This window comes from Ischnura elegans, chromosome X (assembly GCF_921293095.1).
Source record: "Ischnura elegans chromosome X, ioIscEleg1.1, whole genome shotgun sequence".
NCBI classification, from domain to species: Eukaryota; Metazoa; Arthropoda; class Insecta; order Odonata; family Coenagrionidae; genus Ischnura; species Ischnura elegans.
Window position 1 is genome coordinate 20,963,888 of NC_060259.1, and position 20,592 is coordinate 20,984,479.

General features: G+C 37.7%; 1 protein-coding gene across 2 annotated transcripts in view; it reads right to left on the minus strand.

Annotated features, from left to right (window-relative positions):
* Positions 1-2,678: 2,678 nt before the first annotated feature.
* The window catches only part of LOC124171642 (MAM and LDL-receptor class A domain-containing protein 1-like), a 66,497-nt gene continuing 48,583 nt past the window's right edge, over positions 2,679-20,592 (minus strand). For both annotated transcript variants that reach the window (XM_046550854.1, XM_046550853.1), the window contains exons 10-18: positions 20,388-20,472; positions 18,399-18,569; positions 14,754-14,862; positions 12,369-12,552; positions 11,799-11,886; positions 11,202-11,363; positions 9,327-9,541; positions 7,841-8,006; positions 2,679-2,823 (exon numbers count right to left, since the gene is read on the minus strand). In XM_046550854.1, the coding sequence (XP_046406810.1) occupies positions 2,780-2,823; positions 7,841-8,006; positions 9,327-9,541; positions 11,202-11,363; positions 11,799-11,886; positions 12,369-12,552; positions 14,754-14,862; positions 18,399-18,569; positions 20,388-20,472 (1,224 nt within the window). In that variant the 3' untranslated portion in view covers positions 2,679-2,779. The remainder of the gene's footprint in view (positions 2,824-7,840; positions 8,007-9,326; positions 9,542-11,201; positions 11,364-11,798; positions 11,887-12,368; positions 12,553-14,753; positions 14,863-18,398; positions 18,570-20,387; positions 20,473-20,592) is intronic.

The window sequence follows — 20,592 nt, forward strand, 5'->3', positions numbered from 1 at the left end:
CAATCTCAAAATTTATTTTTCAATATCTAATATCATTAAACCTATTCGTATAACCTACTTTTAGCAGTGCGGCGAAAAAAATTAAAGTTAAAACCTCAATTTGACTAAAGTGATTGAACAAAGCCAAGGTGTAAAAAATTTGCAAAAAAAATCCGCAAATACAGCTTATTGTGCATTCTTATGAAAAAATTGCTGAATAGGACCAAAACTTATGCTCACGTTTTTGGTCTTATTAAATATTTTTTCAAAAACCAAAATATTAGTTGTACCACAGTTTTTTCATTGAAGTAGATTACTCTAAAATTAATTTAAAGTAACGAAATCCCATCACCTAGTGAAAAATATTGAAGGAAAGACTCGCTCACATTCACTCGGCGATTCAACCCGTAGGTTGGTAGGATAGGTGAGGGTAGACCTCACTTCTGTCTTAGCCACTTCTTCCTCATCAACCCTCGGGTTGGTTTGCAGTAATCTTCCATCGTTGCCTGTCTTCCGCCAGCATTTTCAGCTCCAAGTAATAGCAGCCTCTGCCTTTCAATACTTGGGTGAAGTAAATCAACCTCGGTCTTCCTCTGCTGTTCATTCCTTCCACGGCACCTACCAAAATTGTCTTTACCAATCCATCACGTCTCAGTCTTAGCCACAGGCGTGTGATGATCGCACAGTCAGAGTAGGACGCCAGTTCCTTTCCATAGACTTCGCACTTAGATGATCTTTGATTGAGGTGTCGAAAGATTTCACCCGAGAAGGAGAGACAACACTTCGAATTTTCAAAAGGGACAAAAATGTCCGCGGCTTATTGTTTAATACGTTTGATATAAATTGAAATATTTGTCAGGACAATAGATTGATCAATCATTCTCTATATTGCACCCTTGAATGGTAACAGAAGGCAGCTTGGGAAGAGTACAGCTCAGATCATTTTCTGCATTTGCCAAGTTAACATCGTGGTCAGTCATGTGAGATCGTTGAGACACTTCTCAAGCATATAACCATTAAGTGGGGTTAAATATGACTCCACACACACCTTTCATTACATTTTTGTTGGTAAACAAATTTTCATCGATTTCATAATTTTTCATTCAAGTGACACTACCTCCTGTATCCAACGTGGAAGAAACTTTCATTTCGTTTTCATTTTCGCTTGAAAAATAATTATTTTCTCCTTTGGGGTCAATGTCGACCACTTTGGCTAGTAAATGGTACCAATTTGGAATTAAATATCTTTCAAATTGGGAGGGAGAATTTTGCTATCAAATGTAATCTAAGTTGTCCAAAAAACACATTTCATGAAATTTTAAACGATGAAAAGAATAAGCAGATATTACTCATGTAATAGTTTAGGTAGAAGTCAAGAAATGGACTGACTCTTTTTGAACAGAAGAGTTTCTTTGTCACAACTGAGAGTTGGCGTTCGCATCTTTCAAATTATGGATTTGATGAAACACATGACATGCAATAACAGAGATTTTTTTCTTATGTTCTTCCATCTACTTTTTTCCAATCCCCACTCATCCATTGTCGCCATGTTACAAAGACTTGGCTAAAATTCTTTGATTCTCCACTCTTTGCAGCGGACTATTCCATTCAACTAGCTCCACTTTCTCTGCTAGACATCCAGTTGGCCAAATGTAAAGAATGGTAACATACAAGACTATTTTGTTAAGTAACTTCTTGGACTAAAAACAATGATTTAAGTTATTCCTATATCTTACAACTTCAAGATATGAAAACAGCATTCAAAATGCTAGGCTGGCTAGCTTGGCTAGGATGAATTTCAGGAATCTCAAGTAAGAGGCTATGTCAAATACTTAGGACAATATAAAACTATAGCTTATTAGCCGTATGATCATGAAGTTGGTTTCCCTTCTATCTATGAGATTGGTTTTGAATGAATGATATTTACATAAAATTATTTCCATGCTACGTCATATCCAGTCCTTTCACCAGCCGAGGACTATGGAGGCTTAAGCACCCCCCCGCCTCCCCCCCGTGTTGCGAGATACATCCCTTTAGGAGACAACTAGCCCAGTGGCGCTTATTCTCTGACTTTCTCTTACCTGTTCTTAGTTGTGGACTGCAATTAGTGTCTCATACCTGGATTTTTCTCAAAATCTGATAATATTTGCTACTACTGTCACAGCCCTAAGATTGAAAATATTTTTTGGAAACTCAGGCCGATTTGGAAAACATAGGCCTACAATGACCAAGCCTTAATAACTGTAGATATTTTGGCAATAACCAAAAATGACAAAACCTTCAGCATTATGCAAACAAAAGTTTTTGCTTACTCAATGAAATTTATGATTCTGCAATATGCTGGTAGCCTTCATACATCCATAGTATCCCTTGAAGCAAATATCTTGCTACCTGCAGGACCAATACTTACCTAGTACTTCTCCTTTGGGATTCGTTTGCCATTGTGAGTCAGTAAATTGTTATTGCATTAAGGCCTCTTGAGAGACCACTACATATTCAACACTCTACCTGGTTTTTTTAAAGATATTCATTCAAATTTCCATAACATGTTTGAAGAGGTACTAACAAAAATTCTGGAAAAATACCCCACAGTCTAGAGTATGGTATTAAACAGTCTAGGTCACACTAGACACAGTCTAGAGTATTATATTGCTAAATAAATTTTGAAATTTAGCTTTAGTTATGAAAAATTATTGCTTTTTCAAAATTATATTTATTATCCAGGAAGGCTACATCATGTATTTTCAATAAATTAGAAAGGGTTAAAGCATTATGTTTCATATTTTGATTCCTCTTGGAATTATGGTTGTTCTTCTTCCACAATCTCTGCTTTTGCTGGTCGGACTGAAAAAATGAAAAATTTTAAGTTAGATGCTTCACATAAGGGAGTCAACAAACAACACATAAAATTTTACACAGTATTTATCATAAATACATCTCTGATTGGACGTTGCGTTGCTTGCTTTCTAATATGGGTATTATGCACAGTGGGCGGGAATCGAAAAAAGTTTTTTTTCCAATTTCCAAAACCTAATTTTTAACCATTTTGTATTGATCCAAAAGTTGCATAGTATTGTTCTAGAATGCCTAGATACCCAAATATATTAACTAATTTTTATTTATTTATGCTCGTTGTATGAATAATCCTTCAAAAAGTGACAAAAAATCGCGAATGGCCGAACCAAAAATTTTTTGCAAAATATCTCATATTGTTTGGCCTGGTGTGAGGATAAAATGTAAGAAGCCCTCAAGCCGCAGAGCCGGGAAATGGAGACCGAATCCTAAGCGCCTCGAGGGAGAGAAAAGGGGGAAAGGTATCTCCCCTCCCAACTTCGCCCGCGACGACTCCGAGGAGAAATTTGATACTCATGATAAATTTGATACGGGTCGCTGGAACAGGGGTCGCAGTCGGAGTTGATATGTGACACCTAAATTAAGGCGAGCCAATTACAGATAGTAGAAGCCGTAGAAGCCAACTTTACGGGGGCCGTGTTCTTCTCTCATGCACTGAAAAAATAGGCATGTGAATGCGAAGGACCTTATCCGAAATTGCTGACAATGCTATCTTCATTGTGTGAGCAGGCGTTTCGTCAAAAACACGTTGCTGACTTCGGTAGCGGCTGAGTTAAGTCCTCGCCTGCCAAACAAGAAATCGCGGGTTCGAGTCCCGCCTGGGTAGGTTACCCCTTTTAAGAGCTTGGTAGTCCGTGTAATTAATTGTTAAATTTGTTGGATACCCAATATAAAATGGCTCAATATGAGCTGTATTCGGTGGTTTGGGAATAAAAAAATAAAATTTATTTATTGAATTGTAGTATATGATGTTAATTTGACGGAATGTAGATTATTTTTACGCAATGAAGATATCACCGCTCGCAGTTTTCGAAACGGAAGGGGAAAACGGGTAGCAAACGAAAAATGGAGAGGTTTCTCATTTGATATATACATTCGCGAATTATATTCAACTAACATAATAAATTATTAATAAAATGTAACAATATATGTCAGCTAGCTTGCTTGAAAGTCGCACTTGGATACGAAAAACAATGGTTACTAAAGTTACAGCTAGAAATATTTTTGTATTAACACCGATGAAAAGAAGCAATAAAACAGAACACGATGAAAAAAATTCTGTGGGAGAGCCGAAACCTGCGCCTCAAGACATAAGTAGTAGTTAATTAAAAGTTGAACTTTGTGTCATCATTTTTTCTGATATAACACTCATCAGAAAACACCTCACAAGCATTTTATATTTTGACAAATGCAATTGAAAACATGAAATTATATATGAACCATTATAAATTAACTCAAATATTCAAATTATAAGAAAACGAAAAAAATAAATTCACCAACTCTACGACTAGTTTTCATTCGCATTCAAGGGAAAAATTTTCACCGTGATCATCTCTTCATCTTGGCATTGATGCTATGTTGCGCGAGGCTGTGAGGTTCAGAAGCCCTTGAAGGTCCACTTTAAATTTTTTTCTTCCACTTATGTCCCCTCTGGGTATGAAGATTTTTTTGCGTCTAGCCCTTTCATAACTAGGATAAAGCTGGTGGCCACAGATCTTGGCAGTCTTACGAATAATTTTGCATAGAAACTTTGTTAAATTGCTATCAACATTAGGCGAAAGAGCTTCCTCTGGCGTCAGTTCATTTTTGAGTTGTAGGTATTTCCCTCCATTTCTATAATATCAGTTCCCCTCGGGTGGGGGTGGTCGTGGCCATTTCCGTGATTATCTTCGCTACTGCATCATCCCCTTGCGAGCGCTGTGTCATAGATGTGGCTAGCGATAGCTCAGCTGCTGATGATTTCTCTTATCAGTCACTTTTCTGGTCTTATTGTTAGACCTATCACTAGACCTCTTAGTCTTTCTTATGCCTTTCTTCGCTGCTTTACCCAGAAAAAACAGGAATTAGATAGCAATAGTGATATAAATTCGCCTTCGAGGAAAGTAAAGCCAATTCAAATACGTTAAACAATAATAGGCTACAACCTGAGCAATGGGTCTCAAGGAGATTATTCTGCATGTCAGCTGGGTATATCCCTCTCTAACCAACATCGACGCGTTTTTCAAACCTGTCGCTAGTTCTCTTGCATTCGTCCAATTTCTGGAAATACGTATTGGTAAAGTATTTGTTCATGACATTCTGCTTTATTTCCTTCGTCTTCACTTCTTCTCCAAGTTGAACTTATTGAGAAGATAATGAACGGCAAATTTACGTTTTGAGGACAACGAATTTCCCCTTCCATTAGCAATTACGTCATATATTTCTTTCCGTGCGCTCAATTTTTTTCTTATCCGAAATATCAACAATCTGAATCACCGAAGAAGAAAATCGAAATAAGAATAAAATTCCCAGCATGATACGACACAAAAAATCAGTGAGATATTTATCTTGGGAAACATAGGAACCTTTTTATCATTGCGAGATATCCTCCAGTAGTGGTAGTTCGTCTTCAACGATGAAATCTCACGCTCTAGGGGATATAAACCTTGGTTCTTCGCTTCCGTAGCTCAAGCACTGAGATCCTTTGGCATTCACTTGTAAAAGCTGACTAACTTGCTCGGTAAAATCGTGAAAGGAATGCTTTTCAATAAATTGGGAAGAAGCATTTGTGGAAATACCCGTGCGAGCCACCTTGTAGAAATCACCCGTATCGAAGAGACGCGATCCTCAAAATGGCAAAAACCCTTCATATAACGAGGCAATACAGCAATAATTGGCATTTCTACAAACGGACAGCTATGCTTTGAGTGCCAAACTTCTTAAACGCTAGCTAAAAATCATAAGACTGAGGTAGGGATTACGGGCACAATAGGGATTAACGCGGTAGGCAGGGTAGTGCCCACCGCCACTCTTGTGCCCTTGCCAATGTTTGAACTGATTGGAGCTATGAAAGACCTAGGAGACTGTGGTTAGCAAAATACGGGTGCATTGCGGTCAGAAATGGGTTCTCCGAGGATAAGAAAGTATTTCTTTGCAGCCGCGCGCTTTCCGAGACGAGCTTCTGACTTGCCAGCTCAATCATTGAGTCCGTAATATCCGAGAATGGATGGATAAGTAACGCGCAACATATTTTTTCCGCCATGTTATTACGACTGAGGAGTTGCAATTTTGCATACATTTAGTTTGAAGGTTTGCGTCAGAGCAGCCATATTTAGATAAGGTATAGCTCTTGCTGCAGGAGCATGAACTACTGAGCTAAGATGGCGCGCGTATTAGCATCGTCCTCCCGCGAAGAGCAACGAAGTGTAGTTCGTTTTTTGAGGGGTTAAAGGACTAAACGCGAGTGACACACGCTGCTGAAAAATATGGGAAGACATTGTCAAAGTTGCATCGTGCCATTTGCGACAAAGGCAACAGGCCAAATGTGATACTGCTCCGCGACAATTTGCTCGTCCCCATATCGCTGCTTCTGTTCGTGAAAAAATTGACAACTTTGGCTGGGAGGTACTCCAACACCCACCCTACAGTCAACACCTTGCACTTTCGGACTTTCATTTGTTTGGTCATTTGAAGAAATTCCTGGGGGGGGGGGGCAACGTTTCGACGCTGATGAAGAAGTCAAATCGACTGTGCGGAGATGGCTGTATTCTCAAAAAAACGGACTTCTACGAACAGGATATTTCCAAACTAGTGTCACGGTGGGAAAAATGTATCGAGGGACTTGGATCTTATGTTGAAAAATTGGTAAAATATGTATCTTCAATGCTATAAAATTTATATTGCCTAACTGATTAAACTTTCTGTTAAAAAAAATTTGTGCGTTACTTATCGATCCACGTCGTATATCTCATGAATAAAATCGTAATTTTTCCAGAGGGAGCTGGTGGAAGGAAAATGGGGACCATGGGACATTCACCGTTTGGGCCCATTAATGGGCTGGCCGCCCATCTGGCATGGTCCTTAGCTGCAATTGCAAGCTATTGCAGCTGAGGGCCATGCCAGAGGCCCAGTGCGGTGCCTCAAGAATAAGGCACAGGCCCATTTTCAGGACTCAGCATTGCTAATTTCTAGGTCATCGCAACCTGGACATTACCTAGGTGGTGCCAATCCTATTTTTTCAACTTTAGTTATCAAGTTTTTTTCTTTGGTTATCAAACTCCAATGTGAGGTGACCATAGGGAGTGGGGTCATGTGACGGGCTGAATGTATGCATTTCACCAATAATAGCAAGATGACTGGTTTTCTCTGATCATGAGTGGTGGGATAAGATGGTCAGCCATTTCATTTTTATTTTATAGTGCGGCTACCCACCCTGGCAAGAGTGTGATCCACCCTTAGGTCATGATCCACCCTCGTTAAACTAGTTTCATCCTTGGCAGTGAGACTCAACAGTGCGACACACTTTACTTCCAGTTGCACGATATAGATAACCAAATACAGTATAAACGCAACCATAGTAAATTTAATACTCATGAAATGAATTTTTTTTCTAACTCCTCATTTTGCAAAATGGCTTAAGCCTTTAAACTTAATATGTAGTTAATTTACAGTAATGCATGGAAGAAGTCTGGTGTGACCCACCAATGGCTAATGCTGCAGCAAATATTTTAAGATCTGCAATTGATGTAATTCATCCTTTGATTGCAAATACGTATCTAGAAGCTAGGGCATAATATGAAACCACTCATTAGGTGTACATATAACCATATATATTATGTCACCATCAATGATTGTGTCAATACTCATTAAAAGTCTACTATGCACAGTTCATCACCTCCTTAGTAAGATGACCTTTTGGCATTTAAGATTATTGCCATTAAGCACCTCTCTACTTCGTTTTTTTTATAAAAATGAAATACCAAAGGTTTTGGATTTCATAGAACTCTAAGATAATGATGACTGTACTTACTGGAACATGAGCGAGGAGTAAATGCTACATCATCAATTGCAAAACCTCCATTTGTTGCTTGGCCTTCGAGCACGAGGTGAAAGTCTGTGCTGGAATCAACTGTAACTTGCGCTGGTGTCCACATTGGTCGTGAAGTATCCATGTCCTTAGCCATTAAAAGCCAGATCTTCAAATAAAGATGGAAACATAGAATAGATTAGAAAATTTTATTTCATTCAATATGAATTTAAAAAAATCTAGGTCCAAGGACGGACACATAGATAAAAAGAAGTGAACTCTTACTATTGAAACAGTTAAAAAAATTTCATACAGCAGTAAGCATAAACATTTCTATCCTGCAAATAGATATGGTCTAATTAATTCAATGAGTGACAGCGCTTATTCAGGCTGAATCCAAGTACAGCAGACTCCCGATTATCCAGCTGCGATTTATCCGGGTTGCGGATTATCCGTGCATGATTTTCACTCTCGCTCAATTTTTTCCGCGGTCTTTTTAAAAAACTTGGACGAAAAATCATCGGAATTACGGCATTAATTCTAGGATGCACCGGGCTTATTATTTGCGTTAGAATCCCCTTCGTAAAACGGAAAGGATCACGCACTAGCGGAAGCGATTCACGGGATCACCGTGTTCCTGTTTTCCCAGCCTCGTAGAGCGCGACCGCGGTCCTAGATCACGGATACACGCCGCGCAGCAGTTGCAACCCGGCAACTTGTGCGAGACGCGACTACGTGGCGTGGTGCCTGACAGTGTAGTTTCCGACGTCGAGCAGTGGTTTTGAAGCATTTATGCAAACCACTTTTCTGTATCGATGATCACACTGCCACGGATGCATGGTTTTCGAAACCAGGCCTTAAATGGAGCATTAATAATACGAGTACAACCATGTTATCGTCGCTGAAAAGATCGCGAACTGGCGAAGAAAGCTCTCAATGAGTCCAGGAACTCCTTAATAACAGAATAACTGCATAAATAATAATATATTGTTTATTTTACGTAAATTATGAACATTACAAGACATTTAAGAGAAAGATTGGATTATCCGTATCTTCCGATTATTCGTGCCGTCTCTCCTCATCATTAGCCCGGATAATCGGGAGTGTACTTTAGCTACTATTCTGACTGCTTTTCCTCCTCCCAGTAATATGGCAAACACTATTTGGTCTCTTACAAACGATCTCTTGTGGTGGTACTTTTAAGGGTCAAATATTAAATTTTCCATGCAATCATGACATTATTATACTGCAACAATATTTATACTCATGAGGCTTTGTGATTAGGATGAAATAATGATAGATTTCTAATCCATTTGCTTTTTTTCTTTTTACGTTTTTACTGAGAATAAAAAAAAACTAGCCTACTAAAACATAATTTCAATCAAAAACTCAGTAAGAAAATGCTTCAAAATTTAAAGATAAAATAGAAGCATGGCTACTGCAGGATTGAGCCATTCATACCTTTGCGCTCACATAGTCATCAACTCACCTTCTCTGGTACCACTCCTTCAGCATTAGAGTTGGAACTGTTATCTTGCCGAACTATCCTCAGCTCAGCTGCATCCCCATTGCCAAAGGCAGCAAACCAGAAGGAAAAGCACAAAAATGTGGGCTCTTCTTGGGTTGCAGTAATTTGAGGAGATATGAGACGAACCATGTTGCTTCCCGCATTTTGGTTGAAGAGATCAAAATATATGTATCCCTCTGGAAGAGAGAGGGAAAATTATTCAATTCGTGTAGCTGTAAGAATATTAAAAGGGTATTGGCAGGGCATGTACATATATACAAAAATGGTTTCACCGCTGACCTAATGATGCTCTTCTGAGGCAAATGGTCAAAACAATTACATACATACTTGTTTCATGATCGAAGGCCTTGAAGGCCTTACCACTGCTTTCCATTAATGCTTTATGAGAATAAGGGGGAGAAATATTTTTATTCATTATGAGGCAATCCATTTCATCGCTTGGATTAACTCTTTACTGAATGAAAAATATAAATTCTGTAATAAATAAGTTATTATAATATTTTCTCATTCGAATTGATTTCTGGTTCAAAGTACAGGCAAGTTTTCATTCCCTTTTTTCTTTTACTATTGCTCCACTTCACTTTGACATTGGCAAGAAGGAGAGGAGGTATTAACGATTTATCAATGGGCTGGGCTGCAGTTGAAAAATAATTTCACTAGCTTTGCCTAGTCATCGGGAGCGAAGAAGATTTTGCTTGATCAAGATCCCTAGGTTGGACTAGTCACAAGGAAGCCATGTTTGGTAGTCATGTTTCTTCAGTGCAGGGGCGCAGCCAGGAATTAAGGCTGGGGGGGATTCAGGTGCAACTAATACTGGGGGGCCTGGCGGCATGGCATACCCACCAGGATAAGCGAGAGGTGAGGAGGCCCTCTGCCAGAAAAAAATTAAGATAAATGTTTTAAAATGGTTAGTTTTACGGCAATCTGAGGAATATTTTATTAATCCTCACAGTATTCCATAAGTAATATTAATCCAATTAAGTAAAATAGATTCACCTTAAAAATTTCTGTGAGCTCTGGGGAGGGTTTTATTCCCCCAAAACCCCCCTTGCTGTGCGACTGCTTCAGGGAATAACAATAATTGATTTTTGAGTGACTTTCCCATTCCTAGAATTTATTTTATATCTTTGAGACTAAGAGGCAGGCCAAGTGAGAGGGCTGAGGTCACCTGACTGCCAGAAAACCAACCAAAATGCCATATCCTAACCACCAGTAAATTTAGTTGCTTTCAGACCTGTACACTTTGTGAGTAAGTTAGCTACGTTGCCAAATGTCTGTGCCTTTCGTTCGCTTGTTGTGCCGGGGTGATCTCTCCCTCTCCATTTTGTTGAGATTATTAAATCGGCAGTGGATTAATTTGGACTTATCGTGGAGGAAAAAAAGAACACACCAACTTAGGAAACCATCAACGGAAGACGACGCTCATTTATTACAGCATAACGGTACAATGTTAGCAAGTGCGCCAAAATTCAAAAAACTTATTCAATCTCGATTACACTCAGAAATAACAAAGTTGGTGTGTTCTTTTTTTCCTCCATGACAAGTCCAAATTAATCCACTGCCGATTTAATAATCTCAACACATTTCCACTTAATAGTTTTGATTGCTTTATTTTGTCTGCTATGTACATTCAGCAGGGGACTCTTCAAAATACACTTAAAGCTATCAAGAGAGACACTATGACTATTCTATGTCACCCATTGCAAATTTTCTTTTTCTGTATCTGCAGATTTCTTCTAAAGCTACTTATTATATCATGATAGTCAAAATTCTACTGATAAAGAATGTGTCCTGGTATTCAAGAAATATGTATTCCTTATGCAAATGGTATTCTACCTGGGGCTCCAAATGTCTTATCTGGGAGATTAGCAGGCCTTCTAGAAACAGTGGCCAGTCTCCATGAGGGTGAGTTCTTTTCTTGTGTTTCATTTTGCCAAGCACAGATATCTCTCTCAAAGCGACAGTCACCAGTTCTCACCGTGGCTGCAGATGGTTTTGCTGAAATGTTAAAGTTCAATCAATAGTTATTTTAAGTAATTTAAGTATATTAATTAAATTAATGTCAATGAACATGGGTATTGTCCACTACCAATGCAGGAACATATGGTGATTTTGGTGAGCATGAACAGAAAAGTGATATGCATGGCTCTATGCTGCTGCAATGCCAGAGTTGAGCCATTAAAATTGAAAGGGTGACTTCAGTAACTTTAAACCTTTGAATCAATCATGTCATAGTCTCAGAAGAGAATGTTTCCTGGGTTCCAATTTATGGCTTAGCAAATTTTCCCTACTATATATAAATTGGATGTTCATTTAATTGAAATTGTTTGTGTTCAAATTTTCATTTAACATATTAACCAAACCTAAGGCATAATCATTCTGCCATTCATCAAATTTTCCTTAAGCTGCTTTGATATTTTAACAAACACTTACTTGAGCATGCACCAGCATAAAATGTAATGTCATCGAATCCAATGAACCCATTTGCTCTACTGGAGCCCCATGTGCCCTCAATAATTATCTAAAAACGAAAAGAAACATAAATAGGTCAGAAAAAATGTTAAATGTTTTTTTTATGTCCAATCATGTTTCATTATGTTGAATGTCATACATGCATACCAGGGGCGTCATGGTGCCGGAACAGGCCGGCAAGCCGTTCTGGTACCAGTTGACAAACGACATAATAGTGAATATAACATTTTTACCAATTTTGTTGCCTCAAAATTTCAATATATACATTCGAAACCAAAGCAAAACATTTAGCAATAAAATGTAAATCTTAATTTGTCATAGAAACATAAGTACAGAGTAATATTTCACTTCTAAAAAAAGTTAAGGAAAGTGCGTTCCGGCACTATTAATTCTGCCACTATATCACCGATGCATACATATCAATGTATATGTACTATCAGAAAACCAATATTAAGTATTTTAACTTTGGCAGTATTACATGATGAGAAAATACAGATGAGATAATTGTCTGATACACATAAGTAAACATACAGAATAGTCCATATTCTCAAGGATCATGGCTTGTCCAGGTCTCCATTCTGGCCCCTGATGATTGTACAGTTTCCATATTGATGTCACATTCACATTTCCCATTTTGTCCTGAGTTTTCACATGGATGGCTAAAACTCCCAAGCTCGGCCCAGTGTTGTCTATAAAAGGCTCATTAAGAATATACCTGCAAATACAATCAATCCATGTGAGTACCTACCCACAACTTCCATACAAATTATGAGACATGTTTTGCAACCTACTGAAAATATGCCTCTTAGTCAAATGTACACCAGTAATTGTGGGGGGTGAAAGTTTCGATGCGTGAATTTAGATGGAAAAAGAGGTGTAAAATATCCATGCCAGCGAGTTTTTATTTTTCCACACCCATTTCAATCTATCTTTGTGGCTGAGTTAGTGTGGCCAAAGCGAGTAGGGAAAAGTTCCCTTCCCGACAGCCAGGACACCGTCATTGGGTTTCACTAATGGGGAAAGGGGATAGTAGAAGAAATTTAACATTACTAAACGTACATGCAGAACAAAGAAAAGTGTGAGTCATAGTTGACCACAGGTATTTTTGCCCCAGCACCAAGGCAATGCATACATGAACCAACTCATTTGGAGGGGATTGAGGGCCATATCTTCACAGAGGCCAAAGAAATGGTCAGCTACTGTATTTGGCAAAACTGCTAACGGATTCATGCTGTTAACAAAATGGTACTGCAACTTAATTTCTGAAGCACTAAGCCACAACCACTGTCCTCTGATTGGCCAAGGGCAAGCCATCTGCCCCAAAACTATTCTGTCACCAGTGAATTTTCTTCTGACATATTTTGAGTAGGATACACATTTATAATTCCAGGGTTATAGGGAATAGTTGCATTGCTGAAATGAACGTTAAGGGACAATTTTTATCATGCTTTTAATTGAAAAAAATTGTCTACACCTTTATATTTATTGTATGTACTAAGCTTCTTATCATTAAAATATAAGAATTTTTTATGCATAATACATATTTCGTAATATAAAGTGGGAATCTTGTATTTTCATTCCCATAACTTTCAGTTTTTTAAATAAGAAACCAACAAAATCATAACAGGTTACCTGTGAAATACATAGCTCTATGAAATAGGCCAATGGTTGGCATATTCAAGGCTCAACTGAGGAGTTTTGAATGTACCTCTATATTTGAGGAATGCAAATCAATAATCCCTACAAAGATAGCAAAATAATTGGAAAGCTCAGATGTCATATATCAACCTCTGTAAGGTCCTAAAATTCCTCACTTCCTCACATTCTTGCAGAACACTGGTGAGACTACTCCAGTCTCTTTGGACATCCTCAGCTCTTCCACGAACCTCCATTCCCCTTGGTTCCCCCTCCCCCTGGCCCAAGCACGCCCCTGCAGCCCCATCCACAAGACTGGTCCATTTCCTCCCATTGGATCTTCCCTCTCCCAGTCCATCTCCCCACCCAATTCCTTGCCTATGGCCGCACCCATCTCCCTCAGCCCAATCCTCTCTTTACTCAAATCACCTCTTTGCAAGTCGCACACCAACTCCCACATCCTCACAACCTTCCGCAGTCCTGCCCTTTCCCCCGCTGCTTCTGCACAGCAGCAGATGAAGGTCATTCTTTTGGGGGGATTTTGACTTTCCACAGAGCCTTGGGGGTATGAAATACCTCTCCGTGATAATGCGTCTGATGTCTGATATGCGTAGAAAAGTGGTTTTTCGATGTTCATCAATTATTTTTAAACATTTTTTTTTATGAGATGGTGGAATAATGGAATTAATTGGAGAGCCACCTTAAAGATTGCCATTTATTTCAATTTTACAGATATTTTTGGGGGTTTGGACAACCTCACTTCTTTTGCTATTGCTTCTGCAGTTCGTCTATCCCTCAGTGGGCACTATTTTCCCTGTTGTCCCTCCTTAACTTGTTGTTCCCGTGAGACACTTCTTGATGATGATAAGAAATGAATTTTCACTCTTTACAAAGTGTGAATGCTACTGCGTAAAACTATAAGACTACCATCAGAAACCTCTACGCTGCACTTTCTTGAGCACAAGTGAGGCGTTCTTTGACATTACATATTTTTAACAACTCACATGACTTTTCCAAAGTGGGAACAGTCTAATGAGGCTTATCAATGTTTTTTGTAGGATTGCACCTGTGATTCATTCAGACATCTTGTTTTCTGTCATTTGGTATATTCATCTTTTCCACACAAATTTTAAAGCAATTTTCAAATTTACCATTTTGGATCACCACTGTTTTCAATTATTGCATGCTTATGAACTATGTAAAAACCTGGAATTTTCAAAACATGACAGCTTAAGTTTAATTATGCTTATTTAATTGTTAACATGTGCTAGGACTCCTTACCAGAATGATATGCATTGAGGTCCTAAACCGCCTTTGAATTCTCGAGACATGATCCAAGCTCGGCTACCGGGCCTCTGAACATTATTTTTTGCAAGAGCCATGAAAAATCCTGTGGAATTGTAAAGAGAACTCTTCATTAAGCTGCCAGTTTGACATATTTGATTTTTAACACCTTAACACATTCAATGCGGATGATATTTTTGCCCTAACCTCCAGTGACGGATGGGTGACTTTCCTTCATAACGATGGTGCTGGAAGTAATACAACAGAATTTGCAATTTCTTTTGCTTCTATTTCACGCAATTTGTAAAAAACGTTAATGACATACATGTATGCCACCCGTCACCAGTAATTGACAATTCACACAACCCGCATTACACACGTGTAATTTATGAAGTAGTAAACTTTTCATATTTCCGTTTATAATACTTCTTCTGCCTTTGATGCCTTAGGTTAATGACGAAAATATCTTGGAATTAGTCTTTACGTGTATTTTTTTATTTCAAAGGCCGTGGATTTAATTTTTTCAAGTCACAGAAGTAGAACACACAATGAACGGCAATGAAAATATAAATTTATGGAACGAACATTTTTTTTTATCTAAGCAAGTTACCTCAGAGTTATTGCAAAATTGTAACATTTCAATTAAAATTCTTACAAATTTTTATGATACATTTGAAAGCAGGCCATAGACAAAGCCCTGGTTGACCTTCACATTCTGGGCAAATCTTAAGCACTGTCTTATGGATGCCTTCACTATGGCACTCTCTGCAACTTTTCTGCTTCTTCGGTTTCTCTCCGGCAGGGAAATGGGAGGTAGCTATGGGCATAGGAGGGGCCGGCTGCGACCCCTTTTTTTAGTAGGGATTCAATCAACTCTAACCTAAATTCGTGCAGGCTTTTCTTAGCCCCACTAAATTTGTTATAATACAAAATAAAACTATTTACAACCATCATTTGAATTAGATTAATTGCCAGCTCCTTATACCCCCTTAGGGATTTGTGCTCACAAGGCTAATAAGACAAGAGTTGCTCACAATGAATAATATCAATATCACTAGCTCCAGCATACACTAAGAGCCTCAACACAAGGCCAAAGGGCTCACAAAGTATGTAAATTTTAGTGCCAAACTTAGGCCTCTAACCCTATAAATATTGGCTAAATATCAGCCAACCCCTCCAATGCACAATTCCATACCCGAAGAAACAATGTCTTTCTTGGACTGCTGGAAACAGTCGAGCAGGGGTCTAATGTTATGCAGCCTATCGCTAGGTAATGGTTCATTTTCTCGAGGGTTTGCGGAGAAATGAAGAGCCTGCATCATTCCTAAAAACCTATGACGGCACATTATCTCCCCGAATATCGGTACTCGCACTAACTCTGACCTCCTCCAATCGTTAGAAATCGCATGAACCCTAATTGCGCCCATGTGGAGAAGAAGGCCCAGCCAAGTTTCCAGTTCTCCCTGCCCAACGGCTTCCAACCCATTATGCCCTTAGTGAAGGCCCTTGGAGTTCGGAGGAAAATGCTTTCTGCATTTTACTCCGTCTACGAGAGGATTATTTCAAAGAAAATTTCATATGTAAGTTGAAACAATCCCTGGGAGTGCCGCTGGTAGGGAGGGACTCCAACCTTGAGCCTTAAAAATTATCCAGCAAAATATTACAATCTGTTGTAATATTTTGTTTGTAATGGAGTGTTGCATGAGTGATTAATTTGTTAGTTTTTACGAAAAGTAAGAATGTATCTGTACCTAACACTAGAACGTATTAGTGACCTACAAAATGAAAACACCATAATGAAGAGAGGGCAAGTAATTGATGTGGAGAAATGACTGAGAAAATAGGCCGTAAAATTAGGAAAAAAACCCAAAAATGTAAAAAAAACGTAATTTGCAATAATGATGTAAAAAATTATAAATAAAGTATAAAATATAAACTTATGGACCGCACTGGAAACATTTTGGAATAAAATAGTGAGTTTTGAGACGGGAACATACGTTATTAACAAAAACTAAGTCTGATCATAATTTTTGTGGTTGCACATAAGATATGAATAAATAAAAAAATAAGATAAAAATACTAATGCAAGGGAATAAATAATGGTTAAATACCGGAATGCTTAAAATGCCTCTGAGTTTATCTATTCATTTCCGCAATTTGGTTTACAAAGCTAAGGAAACAAATACAAGAGTAAAAAAATACAGACCAATACTGTAATGCAGTGTTGCATACGCGGTTAATATGTTATTTTTTATGAAAAGAAAGAAAATCTGCAACTAACCCCAAGACCTATGAATAACTCAGAAAAAGGAAATAAAATCGGAATGAATAGAGGATTGGTAATTGACCTAGAGAAACTAATGAGGAAATATGCCGTAAAAGTAGGAAAAAGACCCAAAAAAATCACCCACGATAATCGCAATTTGCAATAATAAAAAAATTTCCTAGAAAAAGAAATTCAAATATAACATAATTAACTGAAGCACCGCACTAAGATCATTTTTTATAATTTAGTGATTATGAAACGGGGATAAATATTTTAATAAAAAAGTTAGTCTAATCATAAATTTTGTGATAGCAGATAAAATATGAATAAATTTAAAAGAAAGGTAAAAAAAACTAATTTAAAAAAATAATCCATTTGTAAGACATGATGGGATATTTACGATAAGAATAATGAAAAAGAGGTGAAGGAAATGAAAAGAAAAATCCAAACCTGCCAAATTGTTCCAAAAATAGCACTAAAGTAAACAAAAAAAACACTAAAAATGAAGGAACTCGTAGAACAAGAAACGGACACTTCCGTAATGGTGTAAGGTCACTCCCAAACTGCGGAAGGGTGAAAAAGTAACGCTACGCATGCTCGGAGCACCCCAGTGACTAGCGGAAAAACGAACTCCCGAAGACATACGCCTGAGTGGAAAAGCATTCATGGCATATACATATATGTCATCCGCACTGAAAGTGTTAATACTACTAGTAAGAAATTTTCATATGAAGCCATCATTCCCTTGCCACTGTTTCTACAATGACACAATATTATCTCCAATCAACCTCTTCACTTATAAAAATATTTGTAACGGAGTGCTAATAATAGCACGCCAGATCTTTTCTGACCACCTCGTAATAAAGTCATTTTGAACGCAGTTGATAAACAATAAAAAACTGCTTTAACTATAAAAGATAAAGACTTTTTAATGGTAATTATTCTGATCATGGTTTTATTGACATTGGGATTTTTTTAATTTGGAACATTTGCAATCATTAGTATAATTTATAACATTAAAATTGTACTTGGATATATTCCAAATCAATGTAACAAATGATGACCATTGAGACATAGGAAATTGATCCAATACTGTTAATAGGAATTTACTCTGTTAAAAAAGAATTCACAAGGCCATTTTCTGTAAATTTTTGCGCTCTTCATGTTCATTTTTATTATTCGATGTTAGTACTGAGAAAGCAAAACTAGAATTATACCATCCTCATACCTCCTCTCATTGCTATCACAAAGCAATTTTTTTAAGCAAATGATCGGTCATTTTGTTGAATTGAGATGGTATAGCTGCTTTGAAAAAATTAATAATTTTGATTGAAATATTTTTACCTTAAATTCAAGAAATTTATTGTTTACTTTACCTTTCTCATTGCCTTGTGTATGATCTTGTGAGGGCACTCTGACACCTTGACCAGAGATACGCTCCCAATCTAAGTCATCATACCGCTCTCTTGAACCTACATTGCTCCATCCACATTCATCCACTTCAAAAGAGCAGTCTCCAGGTATTGGTGCAGCTACTTGAGGGGTTGCTGGAAAATATTGAGAAAAAAATATAGCTGTGAGCCCTACAAAAGTGACAAATTCTCACCTAAACACCCCTGCCTGAGTGAGCCAAGGAAGCCTGGAAGCAGGTAGGCCTTAGGGGGATTTGGGGGGCTTCAGCCCCCCTAAAAAATTTTTCCCTTATGGAACCTATCCAGGATACATACGCTATGGAAACAAATAGTCAAGAGGCACCAATACTTGGATCATGAACCACACAATCTTGTTTAAGGTACAATAAAAAAATGCATATCTGTTGAATGCATGTGGTTTGAATCTGAAGGGAAACAAATATTTTAAGGATCTCATCGGAATTTTCTAGCAGGGGCTACATTATGGCTATGTCCCAGCTAGCACATTATAAGTCATTGAGATAAGGTGAAAGGAAGAAATAAGGAAGTCGCTTCTCAAGTAAGCTTGTTATGGGTTTCTTACGGCCAGGGCGACAAACATCCAGAGTAATGGCAAAATGGATGCCAAACTTTCAGCACTTCCGTAGATGCTGTTATTATCCCATCGTTACAGAGTGTTAATTAAGGCCTTTATGCATTAAAACAATGTTTTTATTATTGGCGCTTCTATATTATGAGGAGAAATAACATCATACCACCATAATTTGAAAATCATTCACATTTATGAACTGATAGCTTAACGAAGGTCGTAAGAAAAACACAATTTCACAAGAATACCAACGTAGAATAATATAAAAATGCCGGAAGGAACATCTAATATACGTATTGTAGTCATCGGTTTATCAAACCATAATTTAAAATTCATAAATGTTAAAATGTATGGACCTTGAATAAATTCAGTTTTTCATGCACATGCCAAACAAGTTTTTTTTACGTAATCGGATATATACTTAGTAACTACACCACACTCAAAAACTGCCGTGGTGCAGTGATTAGCGTGTAGGGCTTCGGTACCGAAGATCGTACGTTCGGATCCACATTAGTGTGATTTTTTTTTTCTTTCCGCCGCATGGATAGAGTACTTGTACTATGCTTTATATCTTCACTAGCCGGTTGCTTGCAGTTATTAATTTTTTTCTATTTACGGGAAAATCTGTTATCAGTTGTTCAGCCCTTATAAAAACTCGCTAAATTTCCCCAATAGCCTTTAAATTCATGTCAAGATGAGCCGCGTAGCATGTTTAGTACGCTGTTCAGCCGCCTTTGGCGCTCCAACAGAAGTGACTTACATTGCCTGAGGATATTTGACGGCAATCCTTACCTAAACGTCCCTAACGTCTTACCCTTGCCTTATATAAGTCCCTTAGCTTACGATAAGCTGCTTATCAATTTTTTCCGTAAGAAAACCATAAGAAACGGTTAACTCACTTACTTTGTGCTATCTGGGGTCTCATTCCAGTACAAAACTATTTTCCAGTCAAATAATGCACAAAGGTATTTTTTCATAATAAACTATTTAAATTAATAATTGGGGCAAATAAATAAATAAATTTATACATTAGGTTAAATTGGGTTGTTAGCAATTGTCAAAAGAGCCCAAAAGTTTTGAATTTTTCAAAAAGTCAGGTGAATTTTGCAGATCAATGTATAATAACTATGTTCATTTAAGCAGTAGCAAACAACAAATTCAGCATCATATAAAAATATTCACAACTTATATAATGAAATATGTATATGGGTCATACTACCATTCATGTAATTTGTCAGAAAATTGCCATTGTAGACTACCTACATACCACCTAAGCCCTCCTCCAAGCAAATTTCTGGCTTCATGCCAGACTATGATATGATCATATTGAAATGTAAAAAAAAACAGCAATGAAATTCACTTACTTGGGCAGCTGCCATGAGTGAAGGATAAGTCATCCACTGCGATGTCTCCCAAGTTATTCTTTCCCACTTCTCCAGATAATATTATCTGTGCACAATAAAAATATAATAATAGCATTAAGTCGAGCAACTAATAAATTTTCCTTGAGAAATTACACTTGAAAACTGTGATGTATGTACTGCATTTTTGGTTTTAAAAGTTGTTTTG